At 40.0% G+C, this 25631-nt stretch overlaps 1 protein-coding gene across 3 annotated transcripts in view; it reads right to left on the bottom strand.

Annotated features, from left to right (window-relative positions):
- Positions 1 to 25309, bottom strand: part of FAT1 (FAT atypical cadherin 1) — a 170804-nt gene extending 145495 nt beyond the window's left edge. The window contains exons 1-2 of one of the 3 annotated variants that reach the window (XM_020968485.2): positions 24913 to 25309; positions 2473 to 5759 (exon numbers count right to left, since the gene is read on the bottom strand). In XM_020968485.2, coding sequence (XP_020824144.1) covers positions 2473 to 5740 — 3268 coding nt within the window. In that variant the 5' untranslated portion in view covers positions 5741 to 5759; positions 24913 to 25309. Of the gene's footprint in view, positions 1 to 2472; positions 5760 to 21842; positions 21947 to 24912 lie in introns of those variants that run through there. The other 2 variants (XM_020968488.2, XM_020968486.2) reach the window with 2 other exon arrangements.
- Positions 25310 to 25631: the final 322 nt, after the last annotated feature.

Below are 25631 nucleotides of genomic sequence, written 5' to 3'. Positions count from 1 at the left end.
ACTGTCTAACATAGTCAAAAGTTGCCTATGTTTGCCAGTATGGAGGAAGAAACTTCTCTGCCATTACCAATGAATGACCTTTTCTCTTCTCTGGGATTTAGTCCCCACATATAAAATGAGTGAGTTGGACTGGATGAACAATGAAGCCTTTTCCATCTCTAAAGTCATGATCCTATAAGGGGGAAAACACAGGACCTGAAGTTCTATTAGTATAAAGAGGTGAGGAAATTTCCTCTACCGATGGAAGCTGGAACATTTTCTGCACCTTTATAGTCTTAGAGAGTGTCGCTTAAAACAATGAGATCAAGCGACTTCCCTACAGAACCAGGACTGGAACTTAGGTCTTAGCTTCAAGACCCACTCTTAATTCACTTTGTTTCTGCGCCTCCTAAACCTCAGAGTGAAGGTAAATAGCAACTGTTTCTGTTTCGGCCAGAAACCCTGAAGGTCTTCCCCTCCCAGATTGATTTTTTTTAAATTAGGTCAAAGAAGCCATTCTTCCCCTCATTTCTTACATACCTTTAATCACTGATTGAGCATTCCCTCAGTCAAACTGAGACCTATTAAAGACCTTAGCTTAAAAAGGCCAATGTCTCCCCCACTGCAAGGTCATCTCCAGTTGTCCTGATTTATATCTTGCCACTGGACCCAGGTGGCTCCAGAGGAAAAAGTGAGGCTGGTGACTCTGCACAGCTCTGCCTCACTTAAATCCAATTCAGTTGCACAACATGGCATCACCTCCCTGATGTCATGGTCCTCTTCAAGAATGAAAAACAACCAACCAGAAACACCAAATCTATAAAGAGCTTCATCTAAAACTTCAACACGTGATTTTTTTTTTATTGGTCATCATAGGAAGATCCTTCCATTGTTTGTACTTTGCAAAAACTGGCGTTAAGTACAGGTTTTCAAATCCTATATGACTATTTCAGGCTACATCACTGATTTGGTTTTTGTTGTTGTTTTGGAGTTGTCTTTTATGTTTGTTTCCTTTCAATAGGAATTTCTGAATCCCTTCAATTTATACAAGAAAAGTAGTAGTTCTAAATTATCCTTTACAGAACAGCAACAAAAATACTCCAAGCTTCAAAGAACAAACTGAAAAGACACTACTTGTGTAATTTAAACTGCTCAGAGAACCCAAATTAGGTCTTGATTCTATTTTTTACTTAGCTCTTAACTCTGGCCAAGCTCTTTAAATGCTTTCAATACTAATTCTGGAAATAGTATTATATAAAGATGCATTAAAGCTTTGAGACATTTCTTATAAAGGGAAAATACATGTCAGAAATAACTACTTATGAAAAAGCAAGAAAAGCCAAGTTAAAATTGTGGTCTTTTCCTGGAGATTTTGGGGGTGTTTTCTATTTTGATGTTCTTACAAAACCATTGCCAGTTTTAAACCATTCACAGCAGAGGAAACAAATACTGTACAAGTGAGCTTGGTTTTTTTAAAATTATTAATCTAATCATGCTAGATATCCCTTTTACTCAGGCATCATAGGTTTTTTGGATTGAGGCTAACCCTTCTGAAAAAATTTGGTCCATTGGAAAAATGACATTTTGCTAGGTAAAATCTAATCAAAATACAGTAGAAACCATTAGAACATTGATGGCAGAGAAAAAGATAACATTTTTCAGATTCTACTAAGAAAGATGCATTACATTACTTTATGCGCTGGGAGGAGAGGGCAAGGTTTCATCTATAATCCAAATGAATCAGGAAAAAAAATGCCCCTTTCAGAATGGGAAAATCTAACAAGATAATATCTAAAGTAAGTGGAAATTTATAAATGCATAGAGATCCAAGGCCGATGTGGTCTGAGATTACAAAACTCCCTTCTGTCATTCTCCAAGTTCTCTGAATCAAGGAAATTCAAAGCCAGAGTATGAGATAAATTACAAACTTCTCACTGAGCCATTCTCATGGTTTATAGCAATTAAACTAGTTTTATTTTGGGTTCCTGAAAGGAAAACCCCACTTGGATGGGGCACTCCAGCACACTCTGCCATGAAGGCTATATTGAATAATTTTGCATTTGTGTTTTGGGTAGGTATGGAATTTCTCACTCAGTCTTAAAAGAAAGGCTTAAAAAACAAACAAAAAAACCCCAATCCAACCCAACCTATATTCCCTTCTGCAATGATACTACAGAAAAAATTTTGGAAGCCCTTAACACTTGGCAGTATTGTAGCAATTGTACCTTTAATGCTCTGTTAAGATATACAAGTTGTCTAAAGGGGTCATAATTCTTCCCTATTAGTTTATTTTAGGTGCAAACAAAGCTTTGCCAATTTTAATGGCAAACACACATACATACCCTTTCTGCAACAACTGTAAAAAAATATTATCAACTTAGGGGACAAGTCCTAACGTACACATACATAAAGAAAACACCCCCAATCAACACTTAAATATAATTGAACTTTTTTTCATGTTTCTAATTGAGCAAGAACAGTAAGGGGTCTTACCTTTCTCTTCATCGATTTTGAAAATGCCAACACCAGAGCCATCTCTTATTGAGTAACGAATCTCCCCGTCCCGTCCTGTATCCTCATCATGGGCAGACACCGTCATCACTGAGGTACCAATCGGCACATCCTCCTTCACTAAGCCTTTATCCACAAAGCTGGAAAACAGTGGTGGATGTAGGTTCTCATTGACATCAATGACCTCGACTTCCACATAACAAGTGGAAGAAAGGGAAATGGGTTTCCCTTTGTCTTTGGCCCTGATGGTCAGATTATAAACTTGTTTCTTCTCAAAGTCCAGCTGCTGTATGATACGAATCGCTCCACTGAGTTTGTCAACATCAAAGTTTCCATCTCCATTGTCGATAAGGCTGTATCTCACTTGACTTGACTGACCAAAATCAGGATCATAGGCCTCTAACCACATGATGATAGTTCCTTCTGGGAGATCCTCTCGAATTTTCACAAGGTAATTAGATGGAATAAATCTAGGGGGGTTGTCATTCACATCTTCTAATGATACTTTCAAAAGCACAGTAGAAAATAATTGAGGCTCCACTTTAGCTTGATCCCTGGCTTCAATCTTTAAGAAATGGACATGCTGTATTTCCCGATCCAAAGGCCCCACAACTTTGACAATACCTGTCTCACTGTCAATTGAAAATTTGTCTGTGTCCGTAAGAAGATAGTATTTCACTTCTCCATTCAATCCTAGGTCTTTATCTACAGCTTCAATCTGGATGATTTCACTATACAGCTCCCTGTCTTCACTCACCTCAACGAAATAGTTATCTTGTAAAAACTCTGGTTTATTATCATTGGCATCTAAAACTCTGACGTCTAGAAGATGCCAAGCAGCTTTCTGTGGTATTCCAAGGTCATAGACAGTAATATTCAGGGTATATTTTTCTGTGGTCTCTCGGTCAAGGGGAGATAAAACTTTTAGCATCCCTGTTTCCAAATCAATAATAAAACAGCTATCATCATTTCCCCCAGAAATAGCATAGACCAGTTTGCTATTAAAACCACTATCAAGATCAGTAGCATTCATGAGTATGATGTTGGAACCTACAGGGTAATTTTCTTTCACCTCAATACTAGTGGGAAGACTACTTCGAAACTGTGGTGCATGAGTGTTGATGGAATGAGTGTCAAAGAAAATATCTTCAACTTCTCCCCGGTTGTGTAATCTGTTGGCCTGCAGAAGTTTCTCGGCCAGCATTTTGGCCACACCAGTCTCTTGACAATGCAAATTCACAGGTTTGCGACTGGTAGCCACGGTTATATTGATGTACAATGGTGTTGCAAAATTTTCTCCATCTGTAGCTGTTATTCTCAGACTATGGAAAGAAACCTTGGCCCCTAAACCCTCAACTAGAGAGTGCTTCAGTGAAAGGACCCCAGAGCTGGGGTTTAAGCTAAATAAGTCAAGCTCGTTTCCAGCTTCAATCTGATATCTTACCAACTGAAGTTCATCAGCGTCAATTGCAGAAACTGTAGTTATTTGCTCCCCGACACCCAAGTCCCTAGGAATTGTTCCCTCACAATTTATTTTCTCAAACAAGGGGGTGTTGTCATTCAAGTTGTTTAGAGTGAGTGTGATAAGAGCTTCAACTTCTCTCCTATAGGGCAAGCCCCAGTCTGATGCTCTGATCCTCAGGGTATAAACTCGGGGCATCAGTTCATAATCCAAGTCCTCTGAAGTACTCACAGCACCGGTAAAATGGTTAATGACAAATGGCACGTGATTTAGGTTGGCAATACTGTAGGTGACATAGCCATTCTCGCCCTCGTCAGGGTCGACAGCACTTACACTCATGACACTTGTCCCTATTGGTACATTTTCATCAAAGGATGTTCTGTAGGATGTTTGAGTAAATTCAGGGGGGTTGCTGTTCGTGCTTATTACTTTCACCAAGACCTTGGTGGAGGCTTTCCTATCACTGGTTGTGACATCAAGTTCAAAATGTGATGCTTGCTGAGTCCTGATTGGTTCTAAAATCGTAATTAGACCTGTATGGGGATTTATATGGAACCTTCCTTTGCCAGGAGTATTTTTTAAAACGTACTTTAAGTGTGAATAATGAGGTATGGCTTTTACCATGACCAGAGGAGTGTTGGGAGGGGCAAATTCACTGATTTCTGCTCTATAAATATCCTTTTCAAACTGAACTGGCCCTGCCTTGAACCGTGGAGATGTCAAATGAATTACTTTTACAGATGAGAATTGTGGAGGGTTTCCTTTATCTTTAGCCTGAAGGGTAAGATTGTACCCAAAGGAGTGGCTCTCCCAGTCCACATTACCAACAGTTTTGATTTTATATTCCTTACTTCCTGGAAAAGATCGCACTGTTCGGAATTGCTGAAGGGGGTCTCCTGCCACAATGCTTAAAGAAGCTATTTCCCCATTGAGACCTTGGTCCTTGTCCTCCACTGTCACAACTGCATAAGTAGGATCATTCTCCTGTTCTGATGGGGAGAGGGTCACTGCTGTTATCACAGGGGCATATTCGTTGGCCTGTTCCACATGAACAGTCAGTCGGGCCATGCTGCTGATACCACTACTGCCATACAATTTCATTCCACGGTCCACGGCAAGGATTTCCATCTCATACAGTTTAGTCTCTGCATAGTCAAGCCTGCCAGTTAAAACAACCACACCACTGGTTGGGTGAATGGCGAACATATCTGTTCTTTCTTTGAAACTATAGTAAAATTCTCCATTGGTTCCTATATCAGCATCTGTGGCACTAACTTTTGCGATACTGGTTCTGATGATTGTATGTTCAGGCAGAGAAACACTGTAGGACGTTGGAGAAAACAAAGGTCTTAAGTCATTTGTATCCAGCACCTGTACCCTGATTTTGGTGCGGGCTTCAGCATTGGTATTTTTTTCCACTGCTTTCACAGTCAATGTATAATGATCTTTAACTTCTCTGTTAAGAATAGCTGTGTTACCTCCTTTGGTCCTTATTCTTAGAAAGCAAAAATCCCCAAGAATATGTTCTTCGGCTTTGAACAGGTTCTCATTGTCCCCTGAAATAATTTTGTACCGTAATTCCCATGAGGGATTTGTGAGATAAATGCCCATCTTTATGGGATGCCCAACATAAGTCTTGGCTGCAGAGTTTTCATACACGGTGACATTGTACTGAAATTGTGTAAACTGGATTATTTCAGGAGTCTGTTCAGTTCTTTGGCTTTCTTCAGTGTTTCCAAAATGTTGGAGAAGAAGCAGGTGCAAAAGCATGGCCAAACGTCTACCCATGGTGTTAACAACCAGGAACCTGAAATGAAGGAAATAAACATAAATTAGTACTTTGTAGAAAAGAGATCACAGCAGTGCTCTTCCTCATTCTCAATTTTTTCAAGCTCTTCACATTTGAATGGCACATTGCCTTTTGTATAAGCAAAATATACATCCATATAAATCCCAACATGGGTCTCTCTACCATTTCAGAACCAATCAGAACTCAGCAAGCATCAAATTTTGAATCTGACATCACAACCGATGATAAGTTGGGCACCGAGGCCAGCCCCCTTAATTTTATAGCGGAAGAAAATGAGGCTCAGTACTAGAGATGGATGCTACAATCTTCAGCTGCTTTTTTAAAAAACTAGATCAAAATGACACAGTTTTTTTAAAAAAACTGCAAAATCTTCAGATTTGAATTATTCAATCAAATAAATCATAAGATCACAGATCTAAAGCCAGAGGGGCCTTAATTCCAACACCTTCATTTTATAGAGACTGAGGCTGAAACATCAGTTCAAATAGACCAGTAATTGGTAGAGCCAGGTTTAAAATTCAGGTCTCCTCTAACTCCAAACCTGGGACTCTTTGGCTTAAGCACTGGGCTTACGGCTTTGTCAATTATGGTAACCATAGGTATACAACTGTAAGGGATTTCAGAAGACCTGTGCTATAGTACAACCTCTAATTTTACAGATGAGGAAACTGAGGCTCAGGGCTTAAGTAACTTAACCAAGGTCATTTAGTTTCTATTATATGTATCATAAAGACTAAGAAACAAATGCCCACCTCCTAACAGAGAGATGGTGGATTAAATAAGCAGAGTGAGACACATTTTCAGACGTGACCAATATGGGAATTTGTTTTGCTTTGCTATGTGTACTTGTTACAAAAGTTTTATTTTTCTCTCCTGAACCATACCACCCCCTTCTCCACCCATGGGGGTAGGGGTAGTAGATGAAAAGGAAAAAGATTAAATTCTTGCTGAATGAAAAATAAAATTTCATTACAAATTCTAAAAGACTAACAACTAACTGTTAAAATAAATCATCTGAATTACACATTTTGAAATAAATGGTCAAAAATGTCGTAAATTCAAATGTAAAACCTAATACCATCACAACACATAAAGAGATCAAAGATTTAACCAGCCAGACAAACGTAGAAATCAATCTAAACAGTGTTTTGGGTTTTTTTCCCCCACTAACTGCTTCAAAGTGAATAGTCTGCCATAATGATAGGTCGTAAAATTCTCTCAAATTTCATCCTAATTTTTATTGGAAGGATTAACCTCACTCTATACAGAATATGTGTGTTTTATTTTCTCATTTGCTACCATATAAATGTTTGAAGACACTTAAATTATATCACTAAGCCTATACAAAGGGTAATTTCTAAACTAACATAACAGGCCAAATGTCATAAAAACTCACTGTAAAAAAGAAAAAGGACAAAGGCATGCACAGCTGAGGAGCCAGTTAGTAAGACGGAACAGCTCCCCTCGGGTCACAGATGAAAAACCCATCAATGACAATAAGTTACTGTTTACCAGGCTCATTATCATCGATAAACTTTTGGTGAGGGAAGTGTGGTTGGAGCTGGGGACCCAAAGGCCTGTTAGACAGGAATCTGACCTACAGAGATTTACCATCTAATTAGGGAAGCAGGACATGTATTCATTTGTTGAAAAATAATTTAGTGAGTGCCTACTATGTATCAGGAACTATGATAAGCACTAGCACATACTTTTTTTTTTTAAGTAACCACATAAACATCCTAAGTGGATAAGTGGAATGGAGTAAGTAGGTATTGGTACGTAAGGATTCATTTAGAGAAAGGCAGAGACAATTACATAAAGATTCAAAACGGAGAAGGGACCATCCCTCAAAGGCTTGGGAGAAAGTTAAGATTTTAGACAAAGCAGAGAGAAGAAAACAGGAAGTTGTTCCAGGTGGTGGAAAAGCCATCAACCACCCAGGTGAGACAGTGGTTATTTCAGAATGCCTTTTCAAAAATACAAGGATGTTCTTTCTGGAAGGCAACACATTTTTGGAAGGCAACACGTTTCTTTTTCTTTTAAAGAACAAATCCTATCATTCACTGTCTTCTCTTTTCTTCTCCCCCATCATCCCTCCCTCTCTGCCCAAAAAGAAACCACCACCCACCAGGACAAGGGTAGGATACCTAACAAGACAAGAATCTTCTTCTGGATTAATAAATGCTGGGCAGATCAAGGTTGGATTCTGTGAAAGGTAAATGAAGGTAAAAGTCTCAGGGCATGTTCAAAAGCCTTCCTGAAATTATGAATTTTTTTTTTTAGTATAATACATGTGTTTAACCTTGTATTTCCCTAAGTTAGCTCCATTAGCCATTTCAACAGGAGTGGGAAAATGGACCAGAGAATTGAACAAAATTACCTCAACACAGCAAGACTCTCTAAATAGAGGATAACCTGCTCTTGAAAGAACCTGCAATTCATTTATGTAGATAAAAACTCAATACTTCAGTCAGGGCATTAAAAGCACTAATTTCACCTTAACAAGATGAAGAAAACAACTAAGTGGACAATTTCCACCTAAAATTATGTGTATAAATATCTCAATGTGTCAATAGTACTACAAGTCAGTGCAATTTAAAAACACATTAGAACTGTATTCTAGAAGGTGTTACAAAGGATTCCAGTAACTTTTATTCATTCAATTAAAATTCCAAACATATATGAAGCACCAAAGGTGTGAAGAGCACAGAGTATATACAAGTTTTGGACAGCCCCTGTTCTCACACAGAGCTGATAGTCAAGTAAAAAATGTCAGCCATAAAAGAAAAAAAATTAAGATATATGACCTTTTTTTCAAATTCTTAAAGCAAATAAAATGCTTGTATAGTATTTTGTAAAGTACAAGGATTTTAAAAGGGAACTTTTCTATAGAGAGTTGTTTTAGGTTATAACACTTGACCCACCATTTCTTACAAGATTGTTCGTCAGGGTTACTTTAATTCAATGCCACTCCTCAACTCCCTGACAGTTTGATGGGTCTATGAGGTCACTCCTCCAACCTATACAATTCTTTTCCCTGCTGCCCCAGGGTTGCTGCTGGCGGTACTGCCCCATCTTAGAGACCTCCCTGCTTCGGCCAAAGCATCCAATGACACCAGCAGCTGTCACTGCTGTAGGGCCCCACCTGGAACCCACCCCAGAGGTGCCCTACTTGTGTAAGGAAAGAGAAGGATGTGTTTGGGGAAATCCAAGGTGGATACTAGAGCCTATATGCCATTAAAAATAGTGGTTAGATTCATCCACAACACAGGTTAAATGAGGTTCTAAGGGCTGGTTGAGGGACCTCACCACCACTTCTAGTGTGTAAAAACACAGGATACTTTGGAATTCAACTTACTCATCAATTCAATATTGAGGGCAGGACTGGATTTGGAAATCAAAAGAGAGGGGTTCCAGTCCAAGCTCTACAACCTCCCAGTGGGACTCGGGCAAGTCATTTTGCCTCTTTCACTTTCCTGATCAGTAAATGAGGGGATTCTCATTAGATCATCTCTAAGATCCCTGTAGCTCTAACCATCCTACGGAATGACTCCATGACTGGCTCTGTGATTTTGGGCCAATTATTTAAATGTTTCTGGGCTTCAGTTTCCCTGTCAGTAAAATAAAGGTTTGGACTAGATGAGCTAAGCCCATGATTTATACCAGTATCGATATGAGAAAATGTATTTCAAGTTCCGTACTATTTATTTACTAAGATTTTTTGGAGCACAATCACTCAGAAATTGAGGAATGTCTGAAATTCTGAAATTAACTTACAAATCCGGCTAAATTAAATTGCTAGAAAATGTGCCTATAACTTTGACTTGAATGCCAACAGGACCAGATTAAATTCTCAATTGCCGTTTCTTCACTCATAAAATTCTATTTTTTAAGAGTCTCTGGGGACCCTGGGCAAGTCACTTAACCCCGATTGCCTCATAAAAAAAGGAAGAAAAGTAAAAGAGTCTCTGTTTGCCTTGTAGCCTAATGTAACCACTGTGGTGAATTCAGGTTCAATAAAAAATGTAATGATTAATATCTAGACTGTTGTGCCTTTCATCTGTAAAATAAAGAATCATTAAAAAATGAGAGAATGGCATTAACATGCAGTGTTTATTAGAATTAATTATAGAGCAGATTACCTTAAAGTTCATCCTCATCAAAACGAATGCCAAAGTTTTTTAGCTGGAGCTACATACTTCGATATTTCAAACATAACAACATCTTGAGGGCTCAATAAGTTTAGAATTTCTTGCCATTTACCACTGAACAAAGCCAAATAAAGATTTGTTTACTTAATTCAACCTCTTGAGAAGATAGCCTTAGGTTCAAACATTAAATTCTAATAGAAATTGAATATTAATATACATATATTCATTTGCCATAAAGACTTTTGTACACAACGCTCTAATCAACTATTATGACTGTCTAATCTTCAGTAAACAGAAACAGCCCCAGATATAGGCAGCTTAGCATAAACCTTTATATTCAAATTTGAGCCTTTCAAAATCAAAATTCTGCACATTTTATACAGAAGAGGAAGAACTTTACTAAGTTCTTGGGAACCTGATTTTGCATGTTGCCTTAATACTGTGCTTTGTATATTTATTACCAAGTTCAGAGTATTTTACATATACCATTAATCATCTCTAGACTCCTGTACTAAAGGGGGGAAAATATTGGACTTCTTGCACAAAGGCTCAAACTAGAAATAGCTTCATATCTCCTAACCAATTGTTCTCTCTCCTATGCCCCAGTTCTCATATTAATTATTCAAAAAATAGTATGTTCAGGCAGTTTTCAGATGAAGAAATTAAAGCTATCTATAGTCACATGAAAAAATGCTCTAAATCACTATTGATTAGAGAAATGCAAATCAAAACAACTCTGAGGTACCACATCACACCTATAAGATTGACTAAAATGACAAAAGAGCAAAATGATAAATGTTGGAGAAGATGTGGGAAAATTGGAACACCAATGCATTGCTGGTAGAGTTGTGAACTAATCCAACCATTCTGGAGAGCACTTTGGAACTATGCCCAAAGGGCTATAAAAATGTGCCTTTGACCCAGTAACAGCACTTCTAGGGCTGTATGTCAAAGAGATCATAAAAATGTGAAAAAGACCCACATGTACAAAAATATTCATAGCAGCTCTTTCTGTGGTGGCAAAGAATTGGAAATTGAGGGGATGTCCATCAATTTGGGAATCAAGTTGTGGTATACGAATGTAATGGAGTACTTTCCATAAGAAATGATGCCATTTGGTGGACTTCAGAAAAACCTGGAAAGACTGGTATGGACTGATGCTGAGTGAAGTGAGCAGACGCAGGAGAACGTTGTACACAGTAACAGCCACATTGTGTGATGACTAACTTTGACAGTTATTAGCTCTTCTCAGCAATGCAAACATCTAAGACATCTCCAGAAGTCTCATGCTAGAAAATGCTGCCCACACACATCCAGAGAAAGAACTATGGAGTTTGAATGCAGATCGAAGCATACTATTAGTTCTTTTTTTTTCTTCTGTTTTGTTTTGTCTTCTTTCTTGTGGTTCCTCCCATTGGTTCTAATTCTTCCTTACAACATGACTAATGTAAAAATATGTTTAATAGGAATATATACGTAGAGCTTATATCAGATTACATGCCGTCTTGGAGAGGGAGGGGGAAGAAAATTAAAACTCAAAAGCTTATGGAAAGTGAACGTTGAAAACTATAAATAAATTGCTTTTTAAAAAATACGGTATTCAATGCAGAAAAGTGTAAATTTCTCCTTTCAAAGTTATAAAAAAAGTTTGCTAACCAACCTTGAGGATTTTTAGGAAAACTGGAAAAAAAAAAGGCTGAACTAATACCTTTTTATTATGCTTTAAAATTCAAAAGAATCATAGTAGTGTCCAACAGGGATATATGCATGGGACTGAACATGAATCCAAAATTAAAATGACTACCATTTCCACAGAGTATAGGGTCTAGATCTCCAATTTCACTCTTATAGGGAACTCTGGATAAGCAAATTCCTTTCATCAGGTCAAGCCAGTACTTTCTCTACAACTTACAGTCTTAAGAGAATAGCCAAGAGAGAGTTAATGACTCACCCAGTGTCACACAGCAAGCTCTGAGACTATGTTCCACTATGCCACAGCTGCCTCTCACCATTTCTATAGTTCACTTAAATACATACATACATACACATATATATATAATTATTATTATTATTAAGAGATGAGACTTCCACTGTATACTACTGTTAAATGACCAAGTTACATGGTAATATCTAAAATGCCAGAGGTTAATATTTATCCATTTTAATGTCCTTCTGACACAGGAGAAATAAGAAAAAGCTTGCACCCCACTGCTTTCTGGAGAGTGCTTTCTTGAGGGCTGTGGTAGGACTTTTGTGAGTTCTCATCCTCTTAAACCTTTGCAGAGCTGAGTTGGTTAGTTCATTCCTTCTTCTAATTCTCTTTCCAATGCCCTCTACATTACTTCATTATCCAGATTCTCAGTTCTCCTTTTGCCTCCTATTACAAGGCTGTCCCTACGATTTTTATCCTAAGGCCTCTTCTCTCCATGTCTTAATTCCCTTAGAATTCTCATCCACCTCTAAGCTCAACTACCACCTTCTCCATCTACGGATTTTCCCAATCTGTATCTTGCCACTGGATCCAGATGGCTCCGGAGGAGAAAGTGAGGCTGGTGACTTTGCACCACCCTCCCTCACCTAGCTCAAATTCACCTGCAGGTCATAGCATCACTTTCTTGATACCATGGTCCTCTTCGAGAACAGAGGACAAACAACAATCACCTTCTACCTAAGTGAATCCCAAATCCTTTATCTCCAGTCCCATCTCTTGCCTAAGCTTCAGGGCACTGTGCCCAAATTCACATCCAATCTCAGACTCCTATTGGCTATGTGACCTTGGGCAAGTCACTTAACTTGTGTGCCTCAGTTTCCTCAACTGTAAAATGAACATAATAATAGTGGCTACCCTGCCAGGGTTGTTGCGAGGCTTAAATCAAATATCTGTAAAATGCTCATCACAGTGCCTAGCATATAATAGGCACTATATAAATATATAAGTTATAATCATCATTATTATCGTCATCGTTGTGATCACTCATCATTACATCCATTTCTCTACAGGGCATATCCACATCACCTCAAACCCAGCAAGTTTAGATCACAAAATTATAGTTGGAATGGGCCATTAACAGTCCAACCACTCACCTGAAACAGGAATCTAAACTTGTCATTTTCACCCTCAGCCCAGCATCTCCTTTCCCCCGACTTGCCTGTTAATAGTTTAACCAAACTTGCAGGGGTCCCCAGCCCAAAGGCTCAAGGACATCAAAAGAGGCAGCTTAGCTCAGCAGAACCAGCATTGGACTTTGTGGGGAGAGGAAGTCTCTTTTACGAATTAGCTTGGTGGACTTTGGGCTTTTGAGTTTCTTCCTTGGTAACATAAGAAGGTTTGAAGAGTTTTAAGATTACTGGGTAGTTGGAGGGAGGGACAAACTGGATCATCAGTGTCATAAATCTAAAGGTGAAAAGGTCTGTAAAGGCCAACAAGTTGGGAACAAACATCCATACGGGGAGATTAGGGAGGTTAAGTGAGTCAGCTGAGGTTACAGAGGTAATAAGCATCAGAAGCAAAATTGGAACCCAGGAACTCTAACTTCAGAGACCCGGCTATTTCCAGCAAGGGCACAGAATGAGAAGGTAAGAGGTGAGGGGGTAACTGGTGGCCACAATGGAAGCTAAGAGGAAAGCAGAGATTAAGGAAATAGAATCATAGGACTTGGCAACTAATTGCTTATGAGGGACAAGAAGAGTCAAAGATGGCATGAAGCCGAGATAAGCAGATCAGGAGAAAGGGAAGTTAAAGGTGTGGAGCAGATTTTAGGGAAGAGATGGGTAGTTAAGAAGCCAAGTACAAGGGAACAGGGCAAGTTTGCTGTGCTGCTGTGATATGTAGATAGATAAGAGATTAACAAGAAATATAGGAATGAAACTTAAAAAAAAAAAGTTGGGGGCACACTTAAAAGGTTTGGGAGTCAGCTGTATAGACATCATAGCTGATGAAATCACCAAGGGAGAAGACAGAAAGAAGGGCAAGGGCCAAAACTTAGGGAAACATTCTTGTTTACAAAAAGAGAAGAGGACAAATAGCCCATCAGGGAAACTAGGAGGTGCTACAGATGCTAGAGGAGGAAACACTCAAGAATTTCAACCCAAGGTGCCAAATGCTAGAGAGTTCAAGGATAATTTGGGGGGGGGTGTCACTCAGAGTGATAACGGAAAAAGAAATTTACACGTTAACTTTATTACATATTTAAAAGGAATGGCAAGTTGTACATAACAGATTTACAACTTCATGTACAATCATCTTTTTTTATTATGCTATTATATGGAAATGCTTGTTTTATTCCATAAATTAAAAATTAAATACATAAAAATTAAAAAGAAAAAAGTGGTAAGGAAGTGAACTTTCTGAGAACTGTTTCAATAGAATGAATAAAAAATAACATAGCAAGGGGCTGAGGAACTAGAGGAAAGAAGACACTAAGCATTGACTACTCTTTCTTGAACTTTAGCAGCAGAAGGAAAGGCAGAGATAGGATAATAATTTGAGAGAACACCAAGGTCAAGGGATGGTTGTTTTTTCTTGTCTGACCAGGAGCATTTGAAATCCTCTGCGTTCTGGCCCCAAACTACCTTTCCTTATTTCTTATTATCTTACCTATTTCTTTCTTACTTATTCTTACTAACTTACCTCTCATTTCTTATTCCTTTGTAAGAGAAAAGTTCTCTACTCCAGCCAGATTAGTCTGTCCCAGAACTCAAAAGAAAATGTCCTGAATTTTCTCACTTACGTGACTTTGCCTTTCTTTTTGTGAACAATGCCCTCCTGGTCCATATATGCCGATCAAATCCCACCCATCCTTCAGGGCCCATTTTCTGTATGAAGCCTTCTCTGACCGTCAGATGTGGTCTCACCCTCCCTGGAGCTCTCATGCACTTACCTGTAACAATCATTTGCCATTCATTCACCTGTTATCTCAAATTAGAATGGTTCCTATCTTATCTTGGGTACTCAACTTGGAGCTCTGATTTTGTGGATCATATCTTATTTAAAATCTCCTTCATTCCCCCAGCACAAATACCTGCAGAATGAATGAGTTAGCTAGAGAGATACTGCATGCTATGTCTCCATACTCCACCCCCTTGAGGCCACTTTTCCTTGCAGCTAGAAACAATGTTTCAACAAAACTGTGTAGTCCATCAATCCTAGGGATTATCTGGCTCAATCTTTCCTTCATCACCTCCTTTCTTTCCACTCCCAAGGAAATCATGGCCTTGAGCTCCCCACCTACCCAAGCCCTCTGAGACTCCTACCAACACTATGGTTCCTACACACCTGAAATGCACTCTCAGTGATTAAGCTCTACAACCATCCCATAAATGTAGCTGAAATGCTGTAAATTTATACTTAAAAATTAGGAAATAACCAAAGCAAAGAAATCCTTCTCATTCTTCAAAGCTCACCTTAGCTCTTACTTCCTGCAGGAAGCCACCCTGATAAACTCAGCTGGAAGTAATCTCCTTTCCTCCAATTTCTTAAAGCACTTTGAATTAACTTTCCTTTTACATCTAATTTATAGATATTTATATAATATTATAATTTATATTACTCTGCCTCACTTAAATCCAATTCATGCGCAATTCCATCATCCAGTAATGTCATTGATTCTCCTCAAAAATAAAGAAAAAATAACAACTTATATTACAGCTGGTTCTTTAAATGCCTCACGATCTCCCGTCACATTATAAAATTCTTAAGGTAAGAGTCAAAACAGAAAAAAAGCTGAAATTACGCTCTATGAGAAGGAAAGTTGTCAACGTGTTTTCCCAGTTTATTTTTTAAATAATCAGCGCATACACATTATTTTGTGTTCAAATTTTTGAAATGATTATTAAATATTTCCAAGTGTCAATACCTTCTACACATTGATCTTTTAAGATAACATTACATACTGTTCATACACCACAGTTGGCTTAGCCATTCCCCTGTTCTTGCGCATTTGGCTTATTTTTAAGTGTTTCAGTAGTACAAACAGTGCTACAATGCAGGATTTCAGAGACTGGGTTGTGTTTTTTTTCCTTTCTGTTCTGTTGAATTGCAAAACTTACGAGTTGTTGCATTTTCCCACGTTCATTAAAAACAATACAGCATTATGGGTTGGCTGTGGAATCTATGCATTTTATAATATTGCTCCTGCAGGGAAATATGTTCCGAGTTCTAAACAACTAACCTAAAAATAGGCTTGGGCTCCAAAAGGTGGAGCCTAAATTTGGAAATTAAAGTCTTCCAAGAATGAATGCATCTCTGTTCCCTGACAACAGCAGTGTATGATTTCTGTCATACGCAAACTCTAAAGTCTAATGTGTATATGTGAAGCTACTGGTGGAATCTCCTTACTTTAGTCATACTTCAACAGCTATCTGAACTCTTACAACTCAACAACAGTGACATATGCAAATCCAAGATTTAAATGGTAGAAAAGGAGGAAAGAGTATAGAATCCAAATCACATTTCCTCAAATGGATGAGTAGGTTATCACTAGGGGAAAATGCCGTTGTTTGACAACTTGACAAAGAAGACAGTATCTTTTCTGTTAGTGGGATTTGGTTTTGATCTTTGGTGTAAATATCTCCCTTTACCAATGAAATTAGCACCTGCTCTAAAACTCTAAGCCTTAGCACTGCTTGAGACAGAGAATCCTCCAGCACTTAGTACACTGCCTGGCCCATAGTAAGTACTTAATAAATGTTGACTGACTGATTGACTGACCGGGCCACAGTAACAGCTGCACTAAATCAGATTTAAGACTTGAATCCAGGTCTTCCTGACCACCATCACAGCCTGCCTCTCTATTACTATTAAATTATGAATTACATATATTTCAAGAACTTATCAGATTCCATTCTCCCCAGTGACAAGGGCTGGATATGCAAATTATTCAGTTAAGTAAAACAAAAAAACCCCATCTGGAATCATCATCCGGCATAATTTGGCCAAAAGAACCTTATTCCTGAACTATCTCAAGGCCAAACTGTTTCAGTAATATTTAACTAATTAAAGAATATTATTGTAATTATTAAAATAATAATAGTACCCCACATTTATATACTGCTTTTAAGGTCAACCCTGATGAAGTGGATCATGCAATTATTAACATCTCCATTACACATGAAGAAACTGTAAACCAACCTACCAATCAAGACAGGGAATAAGACTTCTCTGTTAGCATGGAAAAAGCACTGGATTTGAAATGAGAGGCACTTTGCTGGAGTCCTGGCTTTGCCCCTTGCTACCAGTGATACTTCAATCAAATCACTTAATCTCTCTGGGCCTTAGCTTTCTCACCTGTAAAAGGGGAGGGGAGGGAGAAAGAAGAACCTTCTATCCCTAGATCTGTGATCCTAGTATCCTATAAATGAGGTGATCTCTAAGATCCCTCTCAGCTCTGGCCTCAGATCTGCCCCATTGGAGAGAAGGCAGAACTATTCAACTCTTGACTCTGAGTCTAACACTCCATTAACTCTTTCAGACAACCAAATCACTATTTAATGATCTGCAGAAATAAGGCTCTAAATGTAGGAGCACACTTTCAACTGTGTGATCTTAGGCAACACATTCCCCCATCCTCTTCAACTGAGTTTCTTTGTAAAGTTTCTCCCCCCCCACATATTTATATGTTATACTCAAATATAACATATATGACATATTATGTTTAATATATAATTATGTGTTTACATATTATATAATATAGCATACATAATTATGTATCATGTATTTTTACATATTATACAATATATGATACATAATTATATGTAATCTTTTACATGTTATATAATTTTTACATATAATTATCTATCATGTGACATGTTTTTACATATTATGTTTCTTAACATATTATAATATCAATATTCTATAAAATGAAAGGGTTAGACTTGATGTCTAAGGTCCCAGTCAGCTCTCAAATCATGTCTTCATTCTGGAGCAATCCTCTATAATAGGCGTAATTCAAATAAAGCTAAGAATAAAAATTAAAACACTAGTTGTTTCAAGTTTGACATATTCATAAAATAAGGGCTTGCCAAAGAATATAGATTAAGGAAAGCAAGTTGTAATTCTTTTCTTTTCTTTTCTTGGATAGGCAATGGGGTTAAGTGACTTGCCCAGGGTCACACAGCTAGTAAATGTTAGGTGTATGAGGCCACATTTGAACTCAGGTGCTCTTGACACCAGGTCCAGTGCTCTATCCACTGCGCCACCTAGCTGCCCCTAGTTGTAATTATTTTATTTTCCACAGTGTGGTTTTAAAGATTTGTATTCCTTGTTTGACTTGCTTTGTTCGTATCTAGATAGAGGTTCAATATATTCGTCAACTTATCTTCACTGAATGTTCACCAGGGGCACTTCACAAGACACTACATAAGGGTTATTTTATAATTCCTTACGTACAATAATTCATCTCGCTAACCACTTCACTCACTACACAAGATAAAAACCATGTTATTTACTAACACAATGAATAATTTCAACCAATATTTTTAAAATTTTGATAAAATTTTAAGAATATGGATTTTTTATTAAATCAGACTTAAATGACAAGCATGATATATAAATACAGTATGGTGTAGGGCAGAGGTATCAAACTATGGCCCACAGGCAGCATTACATGAGGCTCAGAACACTCCAATGCACCAAAACCAGATGAAAAAGTAATTGAGAAATAGTTAACAAAATAAATAAAATACACTAAAACATCGATAATTTTACATTTTTAAACTTAAGTAAAAACAATTAGAGATGTTAACAGAGCTAATCATTTTAAAATTTCAACAATGAAATTTAATTAAACTTAAAAAAAAAACCCAACTAAGTTAACATACAGCCTGCAGTGATCTTTAGGGAAAACCTAGTGGCCCCTGCTTTTGAGTATGCTACCACTGAAGTAGTAGATATGCCAGTTTAGAAGGAAAGAACATCTGAGTTCAAGTCCTGATCAAGAGACCAGATCTGTTTCATTGTTGACTTTGTTTCCCCAGAACCTAGCACAGAGCCTTGGTGCACAAAAGACACTTTATGATACTTACTAAATGAACACATGCTAGCTCTAAGACCAGGTGCTGGTAGTTTTACCTCCCCGTGTCCCAGGCAACTCTGGAAAATATATTACAGCTGAGTTGTCAGATCTGTATCAATGGAGGGAGTTTCTACAACTGAGAGTTCCCTATTATCACAGGGTCTGGACAAAATACAGATACGATTATTAACATTATTATTATTATTAACAAATGCGTGTGTGAAATTTAATTTGTCTCCACCAAAATCCTATTCTAATAGCACAGAGTAGACACTTAACACCTTTTTATTTGACTTGTCAAGTAATAGATGTTCTATTGACATTATGGCATGGAGGGGTCCTTGGATTTCAAAGGTTACTCTAGAAGAGTGACTCTACCAGCTGCTCTCTCCAAGTTGGAAAGACTCTTGAGGACCAACAGACTGTGCATTGATTTTCTGATGATCCACCCAGTTAAGTGCAGAGTAGCTCATAATTTAGAAGGGTGGCCACCAGGTGTTGAATTTATTTGGCCACATCAAACCATGAACTTGTGAATTAAATGAAGTTTGAAACTGTAGTCTGCATCCTTGGAGGAAAAACCCACACAGAGGAAAACAGGGGTCTAATGACATACAGTTTAAGATAGATTAAAAGTCAATGTCAATGTATATAAACTGACGAGAGGCAACAAAACGGTGAGAGTTGGCCTCTATGTCAAGGAAGACTCACACTGGCAGGGTGACCAGAACAAGTCGCTGAGGGTGTAAATGAAAGAGCAGGTGATGATTTGCATTACTAAGGATGGCTTAGTTCCTAGGGATTTCTTTATAAGGGAAATCTCAATTCCAGTCTACCCAAAGGGAAAAAAACCCAACAACTCACATTTAAATAACACTAATATTTACAGTGACTGCTCACAAGAATCTAGTGTGGTAGATATTATCATCCCTAAATAGGTAATACGAGGCTCACAGACTTTATATGAAGTTCTAGCATCTACATACACTAAGTTTCAAAGGTAGACTCTGAACCTAGAACTTAATTCCAAGCCGAGACCAACACCTTATCTACAAAGCTAGTGCTAAACTGTATTTCCTCTAAACACCAAAGGGCAAGATAGCCCCAAATTTCCCTAATTAGCTTCTAAGAAATTTCTACAGCTAGCGAGGCCTTTATAGATCACCTATCCTAACCCATCATTTTACAGATGAGTAAACTGAGGCCTCGATTAAATAACTTAATCAAAGACACAGAGTCACTAAAGGGTTAAGACTCCAATCCTGGTTACACCGCCAGACCGGATGAGGGTGGGAATTAATCGATGTCTTTTTGCCTTCAAATTCTGTCCTCTTTCCTCTACCACATGCTGTGTCTCATTATAATACCTACAATGAAAAAAATGGCTATGCAATACTTAAACCCCGGCAGAACTCCACTGTTACTTGCAAAATTCACATTCCATGCAAATACATTAAATTTTTTCCTAATTCATGTTGCATCATTCTCCTAGCCCAAGGCAAACTGAATTTATTTGTAAGCGCACTACGGCTCCTCAGTATTGAAAGCACTGGAAAGTTTTCCTCCTGCTGCCCTCCATTAAAAACTTTTCCTTAAAAAAAAAAAGCTTAATTCCGAGGAAACCAATCAGAATCATTAAAAGCCCCGACGACTTGAGATGAAAAGTCTGCCGTTCCCTAAGTTAACCTTCAAAGAAACCCTGAAACAAACAACTTCAGGCATGCTTTAGAAAACAATTCCCACTCTCACAAAAGGCTGAAACCAAACTACCCATTTTGAGAACGCGCAGCTTTTCCAACCATCAGGCCAATGCAATTTACAAGGGTCCCAATTAAACCCCGACTGCTCACTCCTTTCAAAGATCTACAACTCCGGGTGGCCACTGGGCCCGAGAGAACTTTGCAGGCTCTTTCCTGTATTTCTACTGCCAGGACTACCTGCTTGGCTTCCCCTCTTCATAATGCTACTAGTTTTTTGTTTGTTTTTCAAATTAAACCGGAAGCGGAGTTAACATTCATTAACCAACAGCTTTTTTTTTAAACACCCCCCCCCCCGGGAACATACAAAACGTAAAAAAAAAATTATGCAGAGACTTGAAAAAAAGAGAGCGTGTGTGCATGTTTCCTGGGATTCCCAATTCCTAGCAGCAAGAAGTGAACTTGTAAAAAGGAGAACAGCTTGGGGGGAGGGCAGAGGGGGCAGGTAGCAGCACTTTGCAAGGCTCTGACTGGAAAGAGATCTTTCAGTCTCAAAGGCTTTGATTTAACTTCGTTGTGGCTCCAGGACAATAGCCCAGTCTCTGCAGGAGCCGCCACAGGCTCAGCCTGCATTCTAGCAGTAAGCCCCCTCCCCCCTCTTCACTACTACCCCTACCTCCCACCCACTGTGGTCTAGCTAACATTTAGTGTCTTAGCGTGGATTTTATGTACATTGTAACATCGATATCTACTGCTCTTTGGGGGCTCTGCTTGCTTCATTGTACATCACTTACTACAAAGTTTAATACACACACACACACACACACTTTTCCCCAGGCGCCTCTACCTACCCACCTCGACAATGGGCATTCCCCAGTGCAGGGATAAGCGGTCCAAACCCTTGCTGGAGTGAGGGCTCCTGGCTCCCCACTCCCGTGCCTGGGCTCTGGGCACCGCTCACTCCGGGGTTCGCCCTTCCAACTTTCCGAAGGCAGAGCCTCCGAGTCGCTCAATTCCCGCCCCCGCAACCTTGGAGCTGCAAGTTCTCGGCGTCCAGGTCTGGGTCCAGCAGCCGCACGGGAGGGCGCATAGAACGTCTCCCCGCCGCAGGCTCGAGCTCCCTTCTCGCGCCCTCCGCCTCCATTCCCCGACTATTGCTTCGGCCAAACTTTCCTGGAAAGTTTGCAGCAGCCCGGGGACCCCGAGCACTCCTCGGCTCACCTTCAGGCTGCCCTGATCCCGGGGCAAGGTCTGCTGCGGAACCGATCCAAGAGGTCACGGTGTTGCATGGTCTTCGTCGGTCCCAGGCAGCTCGTCCCTCTTTCTTCCCCTCCCCGTCCCCTACCAGCTCCCCCCAGGATCCCTTGACTAGTCGTCGCCACTCTCTCGGGAGCCCGGGAGCCCTTTCACGCTCTCGAAGTGCCAGAGGAAGATCCCTCCGCCTGCTGCAATTCACACGCGTGCCGGCGCTCGTTTCTGTGGCATGGAAAAAAAAACCCTAAACCGCACACTTTCCCAGACTCCCGGACTCTGAACCATATGGCTCCTAAATGATTATACCCTGCAGATCAAAGATCCACGCTCTTGCTTTTACAGAAGCACATTCACTAGGGGGAAGGGACAAGCAAGCATTTAGGGGCTTTCTCTTTTTTTAATCCACCCTTCTGAGAACGGTTGTGAATGCCGTAATGCCGGTTGGACTTTTCTAACCAATTTAAAATGCACACCAGTATTTTGGTCCGGGAAATTTCAAATGAGTCTTAAGGGAGGAAAGCCTTCCATGAGTCCTTTCTACATTTACAATTCTCCAACTGGTAAAATCTGCAAATTAATCCTTAAATAGACATCTCTACCCTTCTCTTCAAACTTAGAACTCCATCATTGCTTTATAAACCTAGCAGATTCTTCCACACAGAAGAGAACCAAATAGTGCTCAGGGAAGAAAAAAAATGGAAGTGTTTCGTCGGTAGTTTTGGATGAAGCCTAAATTCAAATCTGCCTAAACCTACCACGAGGGGAAACTGAAGCACTCAACCGCCAACCGAGTACCTAACCAAGCCAAATACTTAAGGCAAAACACCAACTTTGCATGTCCAAGACAACTGGCAATCAAAGCCAGCGCATTATTTAAAATTCAAGGCGCTGGGGGGAGTGAGGAGGAGGTGAGGCATAGGAGAAGAAGGGGCAGGAGGGGGAAGAAGAGGGGGGAGGAGGAGTGAGGGGGAAGAGAAGGTAAGAAGCAGAGACAGAGACAGACAGAGACACCAGAACAAATATGAAAATCCAACCGGAAGCTAAAAGAGAGACTAGAAAGTCCATTGAGAATAGAGAGGTCTCAGATGATTCTCAACTCCAGCAACTTCATTTTAGTTCACAGAATGCTGCAATTAGAGTTGTGTTCCTTCATATTCTTAATCCCATCTTTTACAGAAGAAATATTTCCCAATGAGTTCAATCAGAAGTAGATGTATCTCAAACCTGTCTTTGAACCTCAGTTTTCCCATCTCTAAAATGAAGAGGTTGGGCTAGCATTTCTCAGGTCCTCTTCCAGCTACTAGTCTATTAACATACGAAGACAGACAATTATGGATGTATGGATGGGGTCTCCCAAAAAAGGATAAGGCTTATTTCACAAAGTTACCTCACATCTACCCACTCTCTAAGGACAAAGATTGGTTTCTCTAGGAAAGAGCTGGGGGGAAAGAAGGCTATAAGAACAGAGAACCCTACTGCAGGCTGCAAGAGAGAAGGAAGGCAACAATAGAAAAGCAGGTTCCTCGGTTCAAAGTTTATCCATCCAATCACCAGCGCCTCCATGACCTTAGCATTGGTAGTTGAACACTAAGGGTGTAGAACAGATTTGTGGCAAAGGGAAAATATGAAACGTCCAGAATATGTTTATGACATTAAAATGAACGCTGCGTTTTCCTCAGCACTAGGAACCCACCACTTGTGACCACACTTGAGAGAGCACGCACACCACACACACACACACACACACACACACACACATTCCCACAGAGTTTCTCACCACGATTACACAGATTTAACCGTAGCTACAAACGCATGAAGTCATCCTCTGGGCAAACCTCTCCTGGTCAATTTGATTTATATATCAGACCACAGACATAGAATACCTGACTGAACGAAAGCCTATGTGACTGTTGCAGCTTCAGACATTAATAGCATGTGCAAAACACAATCACTATTCTGTTTCTAAAAGAGACATTGAATGCTGGGGCCGCTTCCCCAGTACTAAGAGTAAATAGTAAAGAGATACTGGTATATACAATCACACATCAAAGATCAAGGATCCCAAAGAATTCCTTGGAGTAACTGCTATTTATTAATAAATAATGGCGCATAATCCGGGTGGAAACATTTTGCTTGGGAATTCCGATTTGCCAAGCTACCCAAGAAACCAGCTTGCCTGTCAGGAGATAGGAGTGATTACCCCAGGAAATACAGGGAGGCACATTTTGTAGACATTGGTGTTGCCACGTTTTGGGTATATTGAATTGATCCGTTATCCCAAAAGCCAGGGGGATCAATCAGGAATGGTTTTATCCACCGCCAAAATCCCAACATCTGAGACCTAAGGGATCAAAATAATGCCATTTAATCCCCAACCTTGTTTTTGAATCATAGAGTTAAGTGGTCTCTGAAAATACTATAAAAGGGGATGCCATACCAGTAGGTGCCTACATCTTCATCCTACAACCCACAGGCTTCCCTCGGTTTACACCCAGAGCCATCCTGCTCTGACTCACAACTGCGGCTAGAAAACGAGAATCGAGAAGATAACGTCGAGATGAGCAGGTGGGGGTGGAGGTGGAAACTGGTGGACAAGAGATGGGGCGACCGCCTTCTACCACGTCCCTGGAGTGTCGGGACACTACAGAAGTTTGCCGTCTGCAAGGAAAAGCAGCAAGAAGTCGCCTTTCCCTCCTGCACTTACTAGAGGGCGCTGCATCCCAATGTATCACCTGGTCCCCTTATTCTTCCCAGGGCACTATTTCTATAACAAGTTACACTCAAAAATAATGCAAAAGCAGCATATCTTTGCAAGTTTTTTCAATTGCCCCGTATTTTATGCATTTTTAGAGCTACTCATACACATTTTTTTTACCTACGTGTCCACCTCTTAGGTGTAGGTAATGCGCACCTACTTTTTTTTTGTGCATTTGGGTAAATGAAGGATGGTAAGTCTCTAAAATTCAGGGATCATTTTACACTGGGGGAAAAAACAGAAAAGAAATAGGAAAATACAAGAATTAAATATTGTACTCACTAGGCCGGCGGAAGCCTCCACGCTCCACTTTAAAAGTCTCCTACAGCTCCGTTAATCCACCCTCCCCACGGTTTAATTAAAGAACCCCGAAAGCCCAAAAAACCCCGTCGAAAGTCCCAACTTTCCCCCTTCCTTCTGTTCTTCAGCATTTCCCCAACGAAAATGAGCCCTGCCGCTGCTCCCAGCATCCAGACAGCCGCATTGCCGAAGACTTCAAGCCGACCTTAAAAGTTGAGCAGGAAAAGGGAGACGAAAAGGGAGAGAGCTGGAGCAAATAATGGACGAGAGGAAATCCAAGTTGTTCAGGACATGTCCAGGCAACGAGTGGGGAGAGCGGAGTTGAGTTGCAGCAGAGAGCTGCGGCGGATCAGTGACTCCGGCTTTCTTTCTCACTCACTCCCTCTTGGACTTGGCTCAATGGAAAGGGGGTGTCGGGGGGGGGGAAGAGAAAGAGAAGGGGAGGGGGAGGGGCGAGGGTGGGGAATTTGGTGACGTCACCGCCCCTCCCTCTCTCTTTCCGTCCCTCCGTCCCCCACACCTCTGGACAGTCGGGATTCTCCAGCGGTGCCGGCCAGAGCAGTAGAGGCTGCAGCGGTGGCGGGAGCAGCTGGATCGTCTGTCTGTCTGCCTGCCTGCTGCCTGCCTGCCTACCTGCCCCGTCTCTCCCTCTCTTTATCAGGAGAGGAAGCCTTTTCTCTTACTCCCCTCCAACCCTCCTT

Source organism: Phascolarctos cinereus, unplaced genomic scaffold, assembly GCF_003287225.1.
Source record: "Phascolarctos cinereus isolate Bilbo 61053 unplaced genomic scaffold, phaCin_HiC Scaffold_9;HRSCAF=440, whole genome shotgun sequence".
Lineage (NCBI taxonomy): Eukaryota > Metazoa > Chordata > Mammalia > Diprotodontia > Phascolarctidae > Phascolarctos > Phascolarctos cinereus.
This window is presented reverse-complemented; position numbering and strand designations above follow the sequence as displayed.